The 16,139-nt window shown below is 57.6% G+C and overlaps 6 protein-coding genes across 6 annotated transcripts; 4 read left to right on the top strand and 2 right to left on the bottom strand.

Moving 5' to 3' along the window:
• Window positions 1-302: 302 nt before the first annotated feature.
• Window positions 303-1,162, top strand: SPRG_10110 (hypothetical protein). Its single transcript, XM_012349257.1, has one exon. The coding sequence runs from the start codon at window positions 331-333 to the stop codon at window positions 1,006-1,008; it is 678 nt and encodes a 225-aa protein (XP_012204647.1). The 5' UTR covers window positions 303-330; the 3' UTR covers window positions 1,009-1,162.
• A 486-nt stretch (window positions 1,163-1,648) lies between these two features.
• On the bottom strand, window positions 1,649-6,243 carry SPRG_10109 (hypothetical protein; the record flags this gene model as incomplete). The annotated part of the gene is made up of 17 exons (XM_012349256.1): window positions 1,649-2,149; window positions 2,981-3,088; window positions 3,145-3,269; window positions 3,313-3,430; window positions 3,475-3,519; window positions 3,565-3,702; window positions 3,750-3,794; window positions 3,844-3,900; window positions 3,952-4,071; window positions 4,114-4,146; window positions 4,197-4,241; window positions 4,297-4,419; window positions 4,467-4,514; window positions 4,567-4,635; window positions 5,158-5,373; window positions 5,418-5,508; window positions 5,600-6,243. 17 exons carry the CDS (start codon window positions 6,241-6,243, stop codon window positions 1,649-1,651), a joined length of 2,526 nt encoding a protein of 841 aa, XP_012204646.1.
• Window positions 6,244-6,616: 373 nt separating this feature from the next.
• On the top strand, window positions 6,617-10,482 carry SPRG_10108 (hypothetical protein; the record flags this gene model as incomplete). Its single annotated transcript, XM_012349255.1, has 19 exons — window positions 6,617-6,762; window positions 6,808-7,026; window positions 7,071-7,137; window positions 7,187-7,410; window positions 7,463-7,546; window positions 7,590-7,819; window positions 7,871-8,129; window positions 8,174-8,452; window positions 8,507-8,742; window positions 8,793-8,877; window positions 8,918-9,084; window positions 9,137-9,161; window positions 9,206-9,292; window positions 9,338-9,418; window positions 9,466-9,627; window positions 9,678-9,791; window positions 9,835-9,909; window positions 9,963-10,079; window positions 10,126-10,482. Coding segments are annotated over 19 exons (3,014 nt in total), but the record flags the coding sequence as incomplete, so codon positions are not given.
• Window positions 10,483-11,046: 564 nt separating this feature from the next.
• Window positions 11,047-11,787, top strand: SPRG_10107 (hypothetical protein; the record flags this gene model as incomplete). The annotated part of the gene is made up of 1 exon (XM_012349254.1): window positions 11,047-11,787. One exon carries the CDS (start codon window positions 11,047-11,049, stop codon window positions 11,785-11,787), a length of 741 nt encoding a protein of 246 aa, XP_012204644.1.
• A 928-nt stretch (window positions 11,788-12,715) lies between these two features.
• SPRG_10106 (hypothetical protein) lies at window positions 12,716-13,586 on the top strand (the record flags this gene model as incomplete). The annotated part of the gene is made up of 1 exon (XM_012349253.1): window positions 12,716-13,586. One exon carries the CDS (start codon window positions 12,716-12,718, stop codon window positions 13,571-13,573), a length of 858 nt encoding a protein of 285 aa, XP_012204643.1. The 3' UTR covers window positions 13,574-13,586.
• A 780-nt stretch (window positions 13,587-14,366) lies between these two features.
• SPRG_10105 (hypothetical protein) lies at window positions 14,367-14,999 on the bottom strand (the record flags this gene model as incomplete). The annotated part of the gene is made up of 2 exons (XM_012349252.1): window positions 14,367-14,676; window positions 14,701-14,999. 2 exons carry the CDS (start codon window positions 14,997-14,999, stop codon window positions 14,367-14,369), a joined length of 609 nt encoding a protein of 202 aa, XP_012204642.1.
• Between the last annotated feature and the right edge of the window lie 1,140 nt (window positions 15,000-16,139).

Here is a 16,139-nt window from a genome sequence, read left to right as displayed (position 1 = left end):
TTACAACCGGTTCGTTTCGGCTCGATGTATAAGACATGTATCAAACACACCGCCCTGCAGTTGTCATGCCAACAGACGGCGTCGAGGGCCATAGGCTTCGCTCGTGCAGCCATACAACGTACCATCTTTCGCACCTCGATGGGTAGCACATCGCTTCAATGTTGGTCGTTGGCGTAGCGCTAGCCGTCCTACTTCCTACGCGTGTCGATCACACCCATGCAACAATTACGTTTCTTTACCAAGCATACACACTGTTTTAAACAGGCACTCGCCACCAAGACCCGTTTTCGGTCAGTGTGCAATTTCCAACGAGACGAGCAGAGCAGCAGCATGGTCGGGTCTTGTGTCTTCAAGGGCTGCGCTCAGCCCGCGGCCGTCGGTAGCAAGTGCGCCTTCCACCGGTACCGCGCCCAGTGCCGGGTCGAAGGATGCGCCAACCAAGTCTACGCCCGGCGTCTCTGCGTGGGCCATGGCGGCAAAGAGACGTGCGAGGTCGACGGCTGCGGGTCGCCCGCCCGCGCTGGCAAGCGCTGTAGCAAGCACTGCACAAAAGTACTCGGCATCTGCGGCCACGACGGCTGCACGAACGCGGCGCGCGGCGCGAAGACCAAGTGCTTCGCCCACGCTGGCGCCACGCTCTGCGGCGTGGCCGGCTGCGGTGCGGCGGCGCGAGACCGTGGCGTGTGCTGGCCGCACCGCAACCGCGTCGTGGCTGCAGCGCCGCCACCTTCGAACCCTCTCTTCTCTGACTTTGAATTGATCCCACGATTCTCCTCGACCCTCCAGAAGGAAGAAGGCGAGAATGAGGCGATGCTCTCGGTCGAGCTCATGATGGCGCTCGAGGTCTCGATGGAGGATCCATGGGCAGACCGCATGGACGAGGACATCTTGGCGATGGACTCGTTCTTGGACTTTGGCGGATTCGTCTCGTTGGACTTGATGGACGTAAGCTTGGCGCCGCTCGACAATTGCACGACCCAAGGTACGACTGCCATCGCGTTCGAGTGACGACTCCTCGAGGCCCGATCCTATCTCTTGAAGCCCCGTCCTCTCTCTTCCAGTAGCGCATGCCGTTGCTCCACGCCCGTATTTATAACCCCCAGAAACACCACCACCTCGACCGCGCTGTACACATCGTCTATCGTCCCTTTGGCATCTCGTAATATATTACTTCTTTAGCTTTGCTTCAAATGTGTACAATAACGTCTATAGCATGTACAACAATGTCGTCTTCCGCTTCAACACCTCGTGTCCACACAAGAAGGCGCGCGACAGAGTGCCATGCTGATTGGTGTGAATGATGGTCAATCGCGGACGGTTCCTCGACCATCACTCTTGAAACCAGTGGCGGGAACCGCACTGGACGCGGCGACCTCATATATCAGAATCAATGGTAAAGTACGTTTGTTGTCTGTAGTAGACACTATCCACTATGAGCAAAAAACTACTGTCGCTAGTATAGATAGAGGTCCCTTCTTCCGCAGCGCTCTATATGGCGACGCGGACGGTCCTTGCAGTCAATTTCCACTTTGTCGTATCTTGACGCCGCCTGTCCCATCGCTTGACGCCAAAACGAGGAGCCTGTCGAGGGTCTTGCGGCACTGACAATATGTAGTCGAACGGCGATAAATTACTTTGGCGTCGTCTGTCATAAATTGCGAGGACCCGGGTACGGGGTCGGGGTGCTCGCTTCTTCGTGCTGCGTCGCGGCATCTTCGTTCATCCACGCATCCACGATCGAGAGGAGTGGGTCGTCACTTGTCGTCGATGACTTGTGGCGGTGGCGCCAGCAGTAGCCGCTCACGCGCGCGCGGGTCCGGCACTGCGGCGCCAGACACTGTTTGCCGCCGCCGTGGGCAATGCAGCGGTTGCGCCCGTACGCCTTCTTGGCGCAGCCTTCAATCGAGCAGAGCGGCTTGTGCTTGGCGCCGCCGTGCTTGGCGCAGAGGTCGCCGGCGCGGGCGTTCGTGGCGCAGTTGGGGTACTGGCACGTGCGCTTCCCGCCATGCCGAATGCAGAGGTGCCGCGCGTAGACCTGGTTGGCGCAGTCCGGCACGCTGCACTTGGTGCGGTTGCGATGAAAGTGGCACTTGTCCGAGCCGTCGAGCGCGGGCTGGCCGCAGTCGTTAAAGACGCATGTCGCCATGGGCTGCGCAATTGCTAAGTGCCGTGGTATGTTGGTGTCATCGGCGAACATATTAGAGGCCACGCGACACACGATGATAACCGAGGTGCAATATCAGGATGGCGGGGCAATATCATATTACACTCGTGCGCGCCTCAACTCAGACGAGCGCCCTGGCGTTAGTCACAAGCCAGCTGGACGATCCGAGGGCGTAAAAACACCCATTGCAAAGTTGCTTTTCTGCATGCAACATGTTGAGTACTCGGTAGCATGGAGCTTCGAATCGCCGTCGTTGGGTTGTTTGCGACCTCGACGAGTTTATTGCTTTTGGTGGACTCGGCTGGACGTCCGTACTGGCATCCGCAACGCTATTCCAACCTCGATGATAGTCTGCAGCTGCTCGTAAACTCACGTCATCTTTGGTTGTTCAATGGTGATGGGCGATCATGTCCTGGCCGAAATGACAGACCGTTGCGACATCATTAAGCGCGACAGGAAGAGTAGCGCTTGATGATGTAGCGTCGCGACTACCGGTAAGCGGACCGCTTTGAATGCATCCAAAAACCTCGGTAGATTCGGTGCCGACTACACTCTGCAACAGCCGGGTCGAGTGATTCGTTGACGTTAGTTGTTGGGTTTGCCATTGTTCTTTACTGGACCAACCGAGCTCGAGCTGTGGCGGGCCGGGATCGAATGCGATCGGCGCAGGGCTCGTCCACCGCCCTTTGGATTCTCGGCCAAAGGCAGCGGCATGGGTGGCTCCTCGGACCGATTGGTATGCGCCACTGCGACCGGTATCTATGTATACGTATCCCGTTCGATTATTCCAAATCATGGAGCATCTATGGTCTGTACCGTCGCAGGCGGGTGCCGAGTCGCTGCTTGTGCCAGCTCGTTGGCCTTTTGCACGTTGAGCTCGTGCTGCGTTTCGACGTCCTTTGCAAAGACGTCGAGTTTTCGTTCCTACAGCACAACGGTGCAAGTATCAGTGTATCCACCAACACGTTAGCTCATCGCACCCGACACCGGAGCCATTTTTCCTTCTCGGCGCGCTCCGTGTCTCTCGTTTCAAGCTCGAGTGCGCGTGCGTCCAGCTCGGTCGCTCTCGCTGCCACGACTGCCTCTCGCTCGGCCACCGCATGCTCTACATTGTGTACAGAAGTCTACATTTGTGTGCAGCGACACACCGCGTGCTGTGAGCGCCGCTTCGCGTGTCTTGTGCTCGTCGGTCATCACCGACGTTGCCTCTTTGATGGCCCGGAGCTCGCATTCTTGCTCCCGCAAGCGACCTTGTTCGACGGCCAACTAGACATGGCGTCCGTACACGATGCGGGAAAAGAGTTTTGTACTTTGGACATGTTGTCTTGGTACTGGCGCAACTCTCTCTCGCGCGCCTATGGATCCATCCTTTTCAAGGGCTTGGACGGGACATACAAAACCTCGGCGAGTCGGACGGTTGCGGCTTGCGTCTCGAGCTGCCACGCTGTGACGGCATCATCGTGCTGGGCTTGAAGGCGACTGTGGTTGTCTTCCCACTCACGCTGACGTGTCTCCAAAAGCGTTTCCATCGTGGCCAGCTACGTCGTCTTCTGCTTCCAGCCCCTACAAATCGGCTTTGATTCACCTGTTTCTCTTGCAGGACGAGCCGTTCCCCCCATAACGCTAGCTCCTAACGTCCTAGGATTCAAAAAGATACATGGCAATGCACAAGTTGACACCTGCGCGCGGTGTCGAAGGGCGAGTTCTCGACTTTCGTCATTGTGCACTGGTGGCGGCTAGAACACGTCTTCAGTGCACACGATCGATGCCGCGAAGTGGCGACCCACCTGTGCCGGAGGCTGTGCGACTTGGGCCTCCTGGGCTTGAAGCGCAGCTTGGCACTGCGCCAAGAAGGCCTCTCGGTCCCGCAGCGCTTTTTCTAGTGCATCGAGCTTGGCTTGTTTTTGCTACAGCATCACTAAGTTCAGAGCGTAGTAAACTCTGTGGACCGCTGCTTCGTGGCTGCGCTTCTCCACGACTTCCTAATCAAACAACGCTGATCGAAAAGTCAGCCGATGGCGCAGCAACATACGTAGAGTTTGTTGAGCTTGACTTGCTGACTCAAAACATTCGATTGCTGATTGCGCATCTGTGTGCAAGGCTGGATTATGGCGCCTCCGTGAAAGAATGACCTCGTCTTGATCGCGAAGCAGCGCTCGCTCACGTGCCGCGAGCTGGTCCGCTTGGGCTTTAAAGTAGAGGTCCACTTTGGCGGTCTCTAGGTGCTTGGACGTGCGCTGCTCGTGCTTTAGTGCCTATGCCAGCCATGGTACTCATTATATTCTCGCCCATTCTGGTCTACCAGTTCCTTGTCTGAGCATTGAAGCTGGCTCAAGTCCTGCTGCTCGTTCTAACGACTCTGCGCATAAAAGTGTTTCCTACAGGACAGGTTGATTCCGTACATTCCACTCGGGGCGGCTTGAGGTGGAGTAGAGCTTGGCCTTGGCGAGCTCTCGCGCGCCGCGAAGGCCCTGGGTTGACCTCATACCACAAGTTGCACGACCGTTTCAAGGTCGAGACCGTCACCCCATTTCAAGCTCCCGCGGTTAGTATACCACTGCTAGATGATCAGAACGACACCCCGTCCATGTTGACAAAAGGTCATGTAAATCCGATCCTATCCTACTCAGCCTCGAGAGGGCATGTTGACGAGCCGTGACCGACTGTGCATACGGTGCAGATCTGAAATGGATGCAAGAATGATGCAAGATAGAAATGACACTTATTTCGATGATCTAGTGGAGATCATTACGAAAGGCCTCTTTATGAACCTCAAGGGCACGTTCAGCGTAGCGTAACACCATGGGTCGGACCGCAGCGCCAAGCTCACGTGCGACGGTGTACGCATTGCGCTCTAAACTTTTCAACAACCCAATCGCAGAATCTCTGAGACGAACGGGACCTCGCCGCGTACGCTGACCATCTCGAAGCCCGAACGCCGCCAAGTTGCATACATACCATGCACGATGGCATGGATGCTTGGGACTTCTAACCAAGTGGTTGTCGTCTGCAAAGATAGATTGAATAGGTGGCAGCGTCGCAGGCGCCAGCTGCAGCTTGGGGAGCGCATTATGCCCAACGTCCAAGTACTCGAGCGCCCGTAGCTTTTGAATGTGGCCGAAGAGGCGGGTTTGGCTCAGCGCGTGCCAGCTTGCGTACACTGTCGGAGACAGGTTGCCCAGGGCTGGCGAGTCGGTCACGTACTGCGTCTGGAGCAAAGATGGCGGTGAGAGAAGTGCAGCTGGCAGCGCACTGAGGCGAGTATCGTGCAAAAAGACGATAGCCACGTCGCGGGAAGCTGCGGAAGGACCCAGCGCTGGAGGTGGAGCCACAAGAGCGTCGGACTCGCGAGATGTGTCAAGTAGTCGTCCCAGTCGCGTAGGGGTCCGTCAAGTGCGCAGTCCCATCGAAAATGGACGCAGTGACAACTCGCACTCGCCCAGGACGGCGACGCGAAAGTAACTCCGGTACGTCGCCAGCACCAGCAGCGCGCGTGCGACGACAGCGTCGACAGCGTACAAGCCAACGCGCCAGCGCCGGTTCAAGGGCATCCCCGAAGCGACGAGCCCCGGACGCACTTTCTCGAAAAGTTCTTTTTGACATGGAAGCCGCGGAGACACGGCGCACCTGTCTTCCGAGATCAAGCTGAGCGTTTGGGTGCGCTTGACGCGGCTTGGCACGACGCGGACGGCGGCGACGACTCTTTGGAGTCGCCCGTAGTACGTCGCTAGCAGTGCAATCAACCGCGTCCCAACATCGAGCGGCGACGACGAAAGCACGAAGCGCCACGTCGGAACGTGGGTCGCCGCCCAGTAAAAATGGCGGCTCTGGTGGCGACGATGCAAGCCGCTATTGGCGGCCGGCAATATGAACACAAAAAGCACATAGCCCACGGTAACGTAGAACGAAAGGGGCGCGTACGAAAACAAGACGAGCGGGGTTCGAAGCGTTGGCCGCTTGGCGCAGACCCACGAGGCTTTTGCTCGTCCACGCCATGTGGGCGACGTAAACCCGAGCGAGCGACCGGGCTCGACAAGCGTCGCCGCCATAGCCGACGCCGAGTGAACATGCGCCGCCATTTCGAGAGCGTGCCAATACGGTGCATCTGTCCTCCACGTCGCGGGGGCGGCGTCAGTTTGTGGCGCAAATGATCCACATTGGGAGTACTGACGCCATGCAGCCACTTGGATGCAAAAGTCCTGCGGCACAGTAGGCGACGCCAGAGGGCCCCAGCACCTCGGCTGCACCGGTGAAGTGGGCACCGCCGAGTGCGGTGGCAACAACAAGCTGAGAGCGTGATGACCGAGGACCAGACCATGGATCGTCTGGCAGGTGAGTTGGTGTCGCTGCATTGCCGCGTGCACTCGAACTTTGACCCGCACACGTCAGGCAGGGTCCTTTAACGCCGGGGGATGAGCCCGAAAGGTTCACGCTAAAATTACGCTGTAAAACCGATGGAGGTGCCGAGCCTTGAAACCAAGGCCGCGCTCGAGCTCGACTCGTACCTCGCCGAGGCCGAGGTCGAGCCGACGCTCACCAAGGACCAGCACATTGCCATCCTCAAAGAGCGTCTCGCGCGGCGTTGCGCGCTCATCGATGTACACTCTGTCTTATTGACATAATGTATACATGTAATTGGCTAGACGATTCGGCACGCGTACTACCGCGATGTGATTGTCGTCAAGGAAAACCTCTTGGCGCGTGAGCTGCATCCAAGCACCGGGTCGGTCGACGAGCGCGTCCACGCGCTGCCGTCCGTGGACCTCCGCGACACACTCCCGCTCTTTGCTCCGTCCCAGACGTATCTGCGCGTGCATCCCTGCGACGTGTGCGGTGGGTCGTTGGAGCTCGTCCACGGCGAGGTACCCTTACACAACGAAACCTCAGCCCGCCGACGGTGTGGTAGACACAAGAGCTCAACGAAGCGCGGTCGCTGTGTGCCAAGGCCCAAAAAGGCGAGCAAAACATGAAGGGTACCTTCCATTGCGTCGTCGGATGGCGGACGATACGTGCAATGTGCAGGCATCGTGCACCGGCTGCGCGCCGAGCTCAAGGAAGCGACCGAGATCTCGGACGCGCTGCAGCAGCGGCTGCGCGCCCTCACCAAGGAGAACGCGTTTACGCTCGAGCAGCTCCAGATCTCGCGCAAAGCCGAGCGTGAACAAAAAACATGGCTGGCCGAGCTCAAATCCAAGCTGCACGCCGCCACCGCCACGTCCGAGAGCGTTTCCAAGCTCACGCAACAGGTGCAAAACGATAGGTCGACGCTCGAGCGACGATGAACCTGTTGTTGTATAGCTCAAGGAGCTCCACGCCGAGCACGACGAAGTGACGAGACAAACCAAGCTCCTCGTGCGCCAACGCGACGACATGCAAGACGAGGTTCATGACGCAGAGGCAAAAGGAGGATCTCATGTTGAGGTAGCTCGATGCCCTTGTGCTGAGCCACGCCGCGCTCAAAGCCGACTGCATGCGGCACCAATCCGAGTGCGAAGCTACGAAGCGCCAACTCGACGACATGACGGACCTCAAGACGCATTTTGCCACCGAGTTCAACGCGTTGGCGGCCAAGCACAAGGAGCAGCTCCACGTCTCCGAGATTGTGCAAGAGTCGCTCGTCAAATGCAAACAAGACTTGGCCACGCTCTCGACCAAGTGTGTTATCCCTGTCGCCATGCCTAGAGAGTACTAGTCGATGGGGATTAGGTTTGAGCAGACCAAGCGACAACTCGAAGACCAACTGGCGGGCGAAGAAATGGAGCGTGAAAGCACGCACGAGCGGTACCTCGAGGAGAAGAAGCGCTGCAAGCAGCTCACGGCCGAGGCGGAGCGAGCCCGGCGCGACATGACCGAGTACCAAGAGCTGTACGCTCAAGTGGTGAGCCAAGCGGACGGCGTCGAGCGGGCCCACCAAGCGCACGTGCTTGAGGAAGCGGCGCTGTGGACCGAGGAATGGCATTTTATGGTCTGTCCCCACGCCCTACTGGACCTCATGACGAAATGCGATAGCGGCTCGCGCTGGACCAAGCACTCATGCGCGAGAACGACTTGGCGTCCGAGGTCATGAAGCGCTACTACGACGATGACAAGGACACTGACGGCGACGGCGACACGGGCTTTTTCATCCCGTCCTACAACGAGGACGCCGATGAGGACGACGAGGACGTCGAGGACTCGGACAGCGAGCGGCAGTCGACGCCGCAGCTGCCAAGCCGTCCAATGACGCCAATGACGGACGCGAGCTTGGTCGCCGACGCGCCACGGCAGCCCACGCCGTCTTCAGCTGGCGTACGTCGTCATGATGATGGAGAGCGCGTCGATATCAACCATTATGTGGTGTAGCGTCAAGAGAATCTCGACCGCCCCGGCAGCGTCGAGACAGACAGCAAGAAGAGGCGCCCGGTCTCGAGGAAGACGAGCAAAAACGGCGAGCTCGCCCATCTCCTCTCTGAGATGAAGGACATGCAAGACAAGTGCAAGGTGTTGCGCAACAAAGCGCATGAGGCCGACAAGCACGTGGCGCAGCAGACGGCAAAGATCAATGAGCTCACGCTGACCAACCAAGCGCTTGAAGCCACGTACGTGCATATTATCTTTGGATGGAGACGAATCGCCAAGGATGTCGTAGCATCAAGGACTATGTCTCTGAAAACAGCGAGCGCAACCAAAGTGAAACCGAGCTCTTCCGAACTCTCAAGAGCTTGCGGGAAAATGTAACGCGAATGAATTGCGTCGTTGCGACGGTTCTTGTAGATCGAGGCGCTCAAGGCTGAAATCACCCGATACGAGCGCAAGGTCACATCGTTCGAGGGTTTTTTTAGCAGCATTGCCTGCGAGATCTACCATTTTTACCAAAATTCCCAACTGCTCGCACCCATTGAAGTGCTTCCGGTCGTCGTGCCCGAGGACGAACCCTCTAAGTACGACCCATCGAATAGGACGACCACCCGAGCCAACCCTTGTCTGTGTTAGGGCGACACTGCCACCAGAGATCCTCGTTTGGTCATCTCGCCGGCGCTTTCCCACTAAGATGTCGCGTAGGCCAAGCGCGCCATCATGAAGCGAGAGCTCTACGAAGAGAAAGTCGTCAACAACTACATTTACGTCTACAACGAGCGCATCGAATTGGTAGATGATGCTTGTACGGATCCATTGATGGACAATACTGTCTAGTACCTTGTGGACCTCAAGCGCGCGTACGATTTTATGCTCGAAGTCAAGCACGAATCGCTCATGTTTAAAAAGACCTGCGAGGTCCGCGATCGCGTTGCTTTTGAAAGAAAACTTAGAGTGCTGTGTAGTCCCAAGCAGGCACCATTGAAAAGCTCCAGGACTCGGTCGAACGCCTCAAGATGGCGCTCGATACGGAGCGCACGAGCATGGCCAAGCTCGAACGCATGTCACGCATCACGACCAACGACCTCACGCAGCTGCAAGACAAGATGCGGTCGTACGAGCGCGAGGTGCACCGATGACGTCGTCGATGGAGATGTTGCGACACTGCTGCTCCTAGTCGAGCGACATTGAGTTGGAGCGCAATCGGCTTTTGGAAGAGAAGCGCAAAATTGCTTTCATTATGATGGAAAAATCCAAGACCTTGGACCGCGAAATCGACCTCAACCAGCAGGTGCGCTCACAAGCGTCGAGTATGGATTCCAATATGTTTCTAGATGGCCAAGAGACTCCAGGAAAAGGATTCGGACATGAGCCGCCTCCACGACACGGTGTCGACCCTCGCAGCGGCGGTACAAGCCACCATGCTGAGGACACCGCTTTGAGGCTTGCTATCGCGTCGTAGGTCAAGACGTTTGAAGACGCGATTCAATTTCGAAAAGACACCAACCGCGACGTGGGCATTCTCGTGCTCCCGACGCTCGACGATACAAGCATGCAGACCGATCCGTGGAAACCGCAGGTCTGCAACCATGAAAAAAGGATATGTTGAACCTGGCACGGGGTAGGGTCTCATTCTTCGCCAGCGCAACAGTTCCAACCAGGTGCCGCAGCGCTACGAAGGCCCGGTCAAGATCATGGTCGCGTGTCCGAGCTTGGACGTGCTTCTCGGCGAGAAGACGCTGGACCGTCCGGTGACATCGGCCTCGATGACGGCACTGCCGTCGGCCGTCGACAACAATAATCATACCTCTGGGCGGCGGGTGCAAACTGCCGACGCAGTGCTTCTCGGCGCCTCCCACCGAAAGCCGCAGCGAAAGACGCACGTCGGGCGCATCAACCTACCACGCGTGAATCTCCCGCGACATCCGTCCAGTACCAGCCTCGACCCGCTTGTTGATAACTTTGTCGATGGAGCCACTTGATAGTATGGTTTGAAATGGCAGAGGAGCTATTTTGTGAAGCGAGAAATGCCACCGTCAGCAGTCCGGAGTGTGGTGTACGACCGCAAGCACTATTATTAATAGTTCGCTCTTAAAATCTGCATCGGCTTGTGCCAGATGGCGTCGGTCAGATGTGGATGCAGGACCAGGCAGCTTGTTTGATGTGTGAGGAATTGCGTGGGGACGTAAAACGCAGGAATCATCCACATTTGCAACGTTGATCCAAGTTTGATGCAAGACATCGATGTTGCGCAGTAGACGGATGACGACAAGTGTCAATGTTCCGGGAGGTCTACGGATGCCGTGACCGTCTTTGTCGCAAAGGAACTGCTGGTCTAGTGCAATATGAACCTTCCAGCGTATAATAAGGAACCCACACCCAACAGACAAATCCATTGGTATCCAAGCCAGTACAATTGTAGACCAGTCTTTTGACTCTCAGTCAAGTCAGATGGAAGAGCACGCAGATGGCGTGACCACTAAGTGCGGCCCTCAAAGGCAAAGGTTCCGATCGCGTCACTTTCGAAGGTTACTCGGCTCGGCGCCATGGAGACGAGAAGCGTGGACAGGACCTTGCTCCCACTCGAGTGCTTGCGCTGCTACCGCCGCTCAACAACCGACCTCATTGCGCCCTGCAACTGTGCCTCGTACGTCCACCGCGACTGCTTGGACGCGCGTCGCGTCCTCAACGCGTCGGCGGTGACCCACTGCAAGGCCTGCGGCGAGGCGTACGACTTGTACGAGGTGCCGAGTGAAGCGGCCGAGTACAAGCGGCGCCTGCGCATGGCGCATCTGCTCCGCGTGCTCTTCGTGCTGCTTGTGGTGCTGCTTGGGTGCGGCATGATCTACGCTGTCGAGGAGAGCACGGCCAGAAAGTACCGCAATTCGTGGACCGACGAGGATCGGGCGCTCAACGAATGGCTCGCGTCGATCGGTTGCCCGCGCTTTCTCGGCCACTTTGTCATGAGCCTTTTCTTCACGGCGATCTTCATGGGCATCTTCATCGGCTGCCAACGGATTGCGCCGACGATGGAGCGTTGCATCAACGCGTGCGAGAACCGGTTCGGTCGCTACAGTACCACGATCCTCGGCGTGTGTTTCGTGGTTCTCTTCATTGGCATGATGCGCCTCGTCGGCCTCTACATGGTGCTCTTTGCGCTTACCGGCGTGTTTGGCGCAGTAGCCAGCGTTGGTGCCACCCTCCGCTTTCACAAGATTCACGTCCAGTACCGTCACGTCCAAGACCGACGACTGCATGTCGACGGCGCCAACATTAGTCCAGCCTAGAGTCAGGCACCCAAAGGACATGCAAGGAACTCGAGATGTGGCGAAGACGTCTTCTACTTTGAAGACCTTCCAGTGGACCGTGCGTACATGGTCTGCGTACGCCGATGCTAGAGCAGCGAGGACGATGCTTCGGGCGACTGCGTTTTTCTTCTTTTCTAACTTGATTGTTGCGGTGCTTTGGTGCATGAAGAAAACTCGCAGGTGGCACACGCGACCGCATCGCGTGGGCACGTGGCGGAAATGGCTTGCGCGAGTGGACTACCAAGGCCATGAATATGGTATCAAACCGGGGGGTTGCAGGTTGGTGACGTGGCGATGTCTTGTCTCGGCGACAGCAAGGCCGGGCGAGGGTCGCTGAGCTCCTAGATAGACTAGAGCGGTGCTGACGAGAGTCGTTGACGTTTGAAACACCCGTGTCCGCGCTGGAGTGAACGTACGGTACTGTAGTACCCACCATAAGGACGTGAGCTTAGTGTTTCGAGCGACGCACATGGTACCAATAACGCCTGCCATGGAGACCTTGAATCGCCAATGGAGGCCGGAAAGGGTCGCAAGAGGTCGGAAGTCGTGCACCACGCTGGGTCGTGCTGTACGTTGCAGTTTTTAGCACAATACGTCACAATAAGCTCCACAGACCAAGGGCCCTGCTGCACGTCGTGAGCACTATGCGCAGCCAAAATCCCAGCGACCTCATGCGACCATCTGATGTGACAACTCAAATTTCATGAATTCGACGTGACGATGGTGTCCAGAAAGTGAATATCTTTGGTGTGAAACTTGTCGCACACGTGCACATTGAAATATAGCATAATACAATCAAGTCAATGTATTTCGCACGAGAGTGTTTTACTGTGTGAATGAAAGTTTCACACGCTGGGATTGCAGTTCGTTTGAAAAATCATTTTCGAACATCTCATCGTCGAGCCGGATGGAGCTGCCAGCCAAGACCGCCGACGCCACGGACGCCGTCGTCGTGACCGTCGCTGCGTCGGCGCCCGCCAGCGACGAGGCCATTCCGGTGTTGCCGTCGAGTCCATTCTGCTGCTTCTACTGCCTCGACGACGGCAACGGACCGGAGCGGTCGGCGACCGAGCTCATTGCACCGTGCGCGTGCGCCACGTACATCCACCGCGACTGCTTGGATACGCTTCGCATCTCGTCCCGGATGCCCAACGCCATGACGCACTGCGGTTCCTGCGGCGAAGCATACACCTTCCTCGAGTCGGGCGAAGAGGCCGAGTACAAGCGCTTGATGCGCAACGCGCAGCTGCTTCGCTTCCTCTTCGTGCTTGGCGTTGTCTTCCTCGGTAGCTGCATCATCTGGCTCATCGACCGCGGTACGCCCAAGTCGTTCAACTTGCACTGGAACGGCATGGACGGCCAGATCTACGACACGATCGGGCTCAAGAGTTGCCCGCGACTGCTCGTGTACTTTCTTACAAGCCTCGCGCTCACGGCCTTTATCATTGGCGTCGTCACCGTCATGAGCCTCTGCGTGCTTGGCTGCCGCGACCCGGCCATGAGCTGCTACTGCCCGGGGTACTACGACTGCAACTGCGGTGGTGGCGACTGCGGCGGCGACGCAGGGGCCTTCATCCTCATCTTCGTCATCGTTCTCTTTGTCTTTGTCGGGCTCTACATGATGCTCATGGCGATCGTCGGCGCCTTTGGCAGCACAGTAAACCGCATCGGGCAGCGCCGCGTCCGCGCCGTCGAGGTGCGGTACCGCCAGGTCCAGAACCTGCGACCCATTCCTGCGACCAGCCACGTCGCCACCATGGTCTAGTCGACTCGGTCGCGTCAACTTACATGTTGACCATTTTGCAAGTTTCTTTCTTCTCGTCTCTATACTCGTCACGTTTGTGGTTGTGGTTAAACGAGCTCTACCGGTTGGGTGGTGGACGTGCGCCATGCGGTGCAGCCTGGAGCGAGGGCAGACTCTTACGGTGCCCAGTGCGAGGGACGTGAGCGTCTCCGGGAGCATTGAAGATTGGATATCGGCACGGCCAAGAGACTGGTGCCATGTAGAAGAACGCTACGCGGAAGCCCGTGACGGCGTTCTAAGCACTGCAGTCGCCCGCATACGCATCGATTTGAGCAGCGACGAGCGCGAGGCAAGGCCACCGCGCTTATAGAGGCACATGGGATAGCGTTGAGAGAGGTCATGACGAGTAGAAGGGAAAAACGTTCAAGACGCGTTGCCAGGTATGGATACGGTATGTGTCCACTGAGATCGCTGCACGCTTTCTGGCGCCTATCCGTTGGCTGTTTGCAGAGACAAGTCGTAGCTACCGCCATCCCTGCAAGAGGACACGGCGCACCAGCTTTGAAGCAACGGGATGTGCCATGTCATTGCTCCCGACGGTCTACACCAAGCAGCTCGCGATCGACCAAAGGTGCAGAAAGCATCAAACCGTCATCTTGTGTTGGTGGATGCAGGGTGTACGGTCTGCCGATATTGCTTCTTTTGTTTGGATGGCCAACTCAACAACTCTTGTAGTTATAACCACTGCTGCTAGGTAGTGAACTCATGATCCCCGTCGACGCACATTAAATACTACAGTAGTAGAAGGGCGATTTTACATTGAGCTGTACCGAAGTGGTCGCAGATCGCGAATACGCTGGTCGCAGTGGGCGAGCACGCGCGCTTTGAGAGGTGCGAGGATGTCGACTTGGCCCGAGAACACGAGGTAGATTAGAAAACACCCGACGCCACCAACGACAAGAGCCAGTAAAACGACGTGGTGGAGGAGCGCGTGGAGGAGCGACTGGTCGGGGTGACGCTCCCAGACCACGTGCGATAGCGCCGCGCGAACTAAAGTCACACCGCACACCAAGAGCAGCAAGCCAGCACTCGAGCCAACATACACGAGCGTAGCTTTGGCGCGACTGGCGTCAGTGGCGAGTGGGCACCCTGCGTACACGTCGAGCTGCGAGACGAGCAGCGCCTGAAGGCCCACGACGAGCAGGAGAGCAACTGCAATGTAGAGGCGACTGTGGCCGAGGACCCATAGAAGAAGCGCGGGTGGGCCGTCTAGCACGTAGCGCAGACGGCATGTTGGGCAGTGCGTCGGGGCGTCGGCGGTTGACGACGTGGCGCGCCATCGCTCGAGGCAGTCGCGGTGGACGTAGCTTGTGCACGCACACGGAGCGATGAGCTCGGACGGCGACGTCGAGCTCCAGCACATGTAGCACACGGCTTCCTTGATCATCCTCGGTGTCTGGGACTGGCAAAGAGGGAATGGCACTGATCGTGGTGGCTCGCGAAGCCGCCTGTCTCGCAACTGCCAATCACACGCCCATCGTGTCTTTTTCCTCCAATCAAGCACCGTTCGTCGGTACATTTCAACCAATCGCATGGCCGATCATGAACGTAGCGATCTTGCAGCATCGAACGAAGCTTGAAGTTGGGTGCGATTGAGCCCTACAGGCTGCTATGGTAGTCCTGTAGTTGTCAGTCCTCGACGTCTCCTGAACGAACACACGGGTCCTTGAAAGATGCGTGATGACTAGAGATCGCCATCAAAAGAGAGAAGAGAGCTTCGACGACAGGAACCTCGGATAGGTCCTTCTCGGTCGTCAAGACCCTTGTCGCGGGAACGAGAGTCGATGAACAAGGTCGTGCTCGTCAGCACTCTGTAGAGTGATTGGCATGACGTCATCGTGGCGCTTTGACAATGCACGTCGATTTCGGAGGCCTTTTCTTCCCACTGACGACATCATCGCGCTTTGATTGGTGGAAATGCTCTCTATTATCACCAATCCGAATCGTCTCTGATGCACGGCGCGATGCGAGTGGTGGAAAAGATCGTCTAATACGGCGCCGACGTCGTCGTCTCGAGTTCAACCTGGAAGACGCGCTGCATGGCCGCAAGGACGGCGTCTTCGACGTCGACCATGCGAACGGTCGGGTGGAACTCTTGAATGCTAGAGACAGCCTTGTCCTCGAGGCCACAGGGCACGATGCGCTCGAAGCCGGCGAGGTCCGTCGTCACGTTGAGCGCAAAACCATGCATCGTGATCCACTTGCTCGCATGCGTGCCGACGGCCGCGATCTTGCTCTTGGGAAAGGCGTGGCGCGCGTCGGGCACCCACACGCCCGTGAGGCCATCGACGCGCTCGCCCGCAATGTCAAAGGCGCCCAGCGTGTCAATGACGACCTCTTCGACCTGCCGGAGGTACCAGTGCAAATCCTTCTTGAACGGATCGCGCGTGAGATTGAAGATGGGGTACACGACGAGCTGGCCCGGCGCGTGGTGCGTGACCTCGCCACCGCGGTCGACCTTGATGAGCTCGAACGCCGTCTCCTTGGTTGGGTCAAACTTGACGTTGGCCAGCGAGGCGCCGCGCCC

The sequence above is a fragment of the Saprolegnia parasitica genome (genome assembly GCF_000151545.1).
Source record: "Saprolegnia parasitica CBS 223.65 unplaced genomic scaffold supercont2.52, whole genome shotgun sequence".
NCBI lineage: Eukaryota > Oomycota > Saprolegniomycetes > Saprolegniales > Saprolegniaceae > Saprolegnia > Saprolegnia parasitica.
This window is presented reverse-complemented; position numbering and strand designations above follow the sequence as displayed.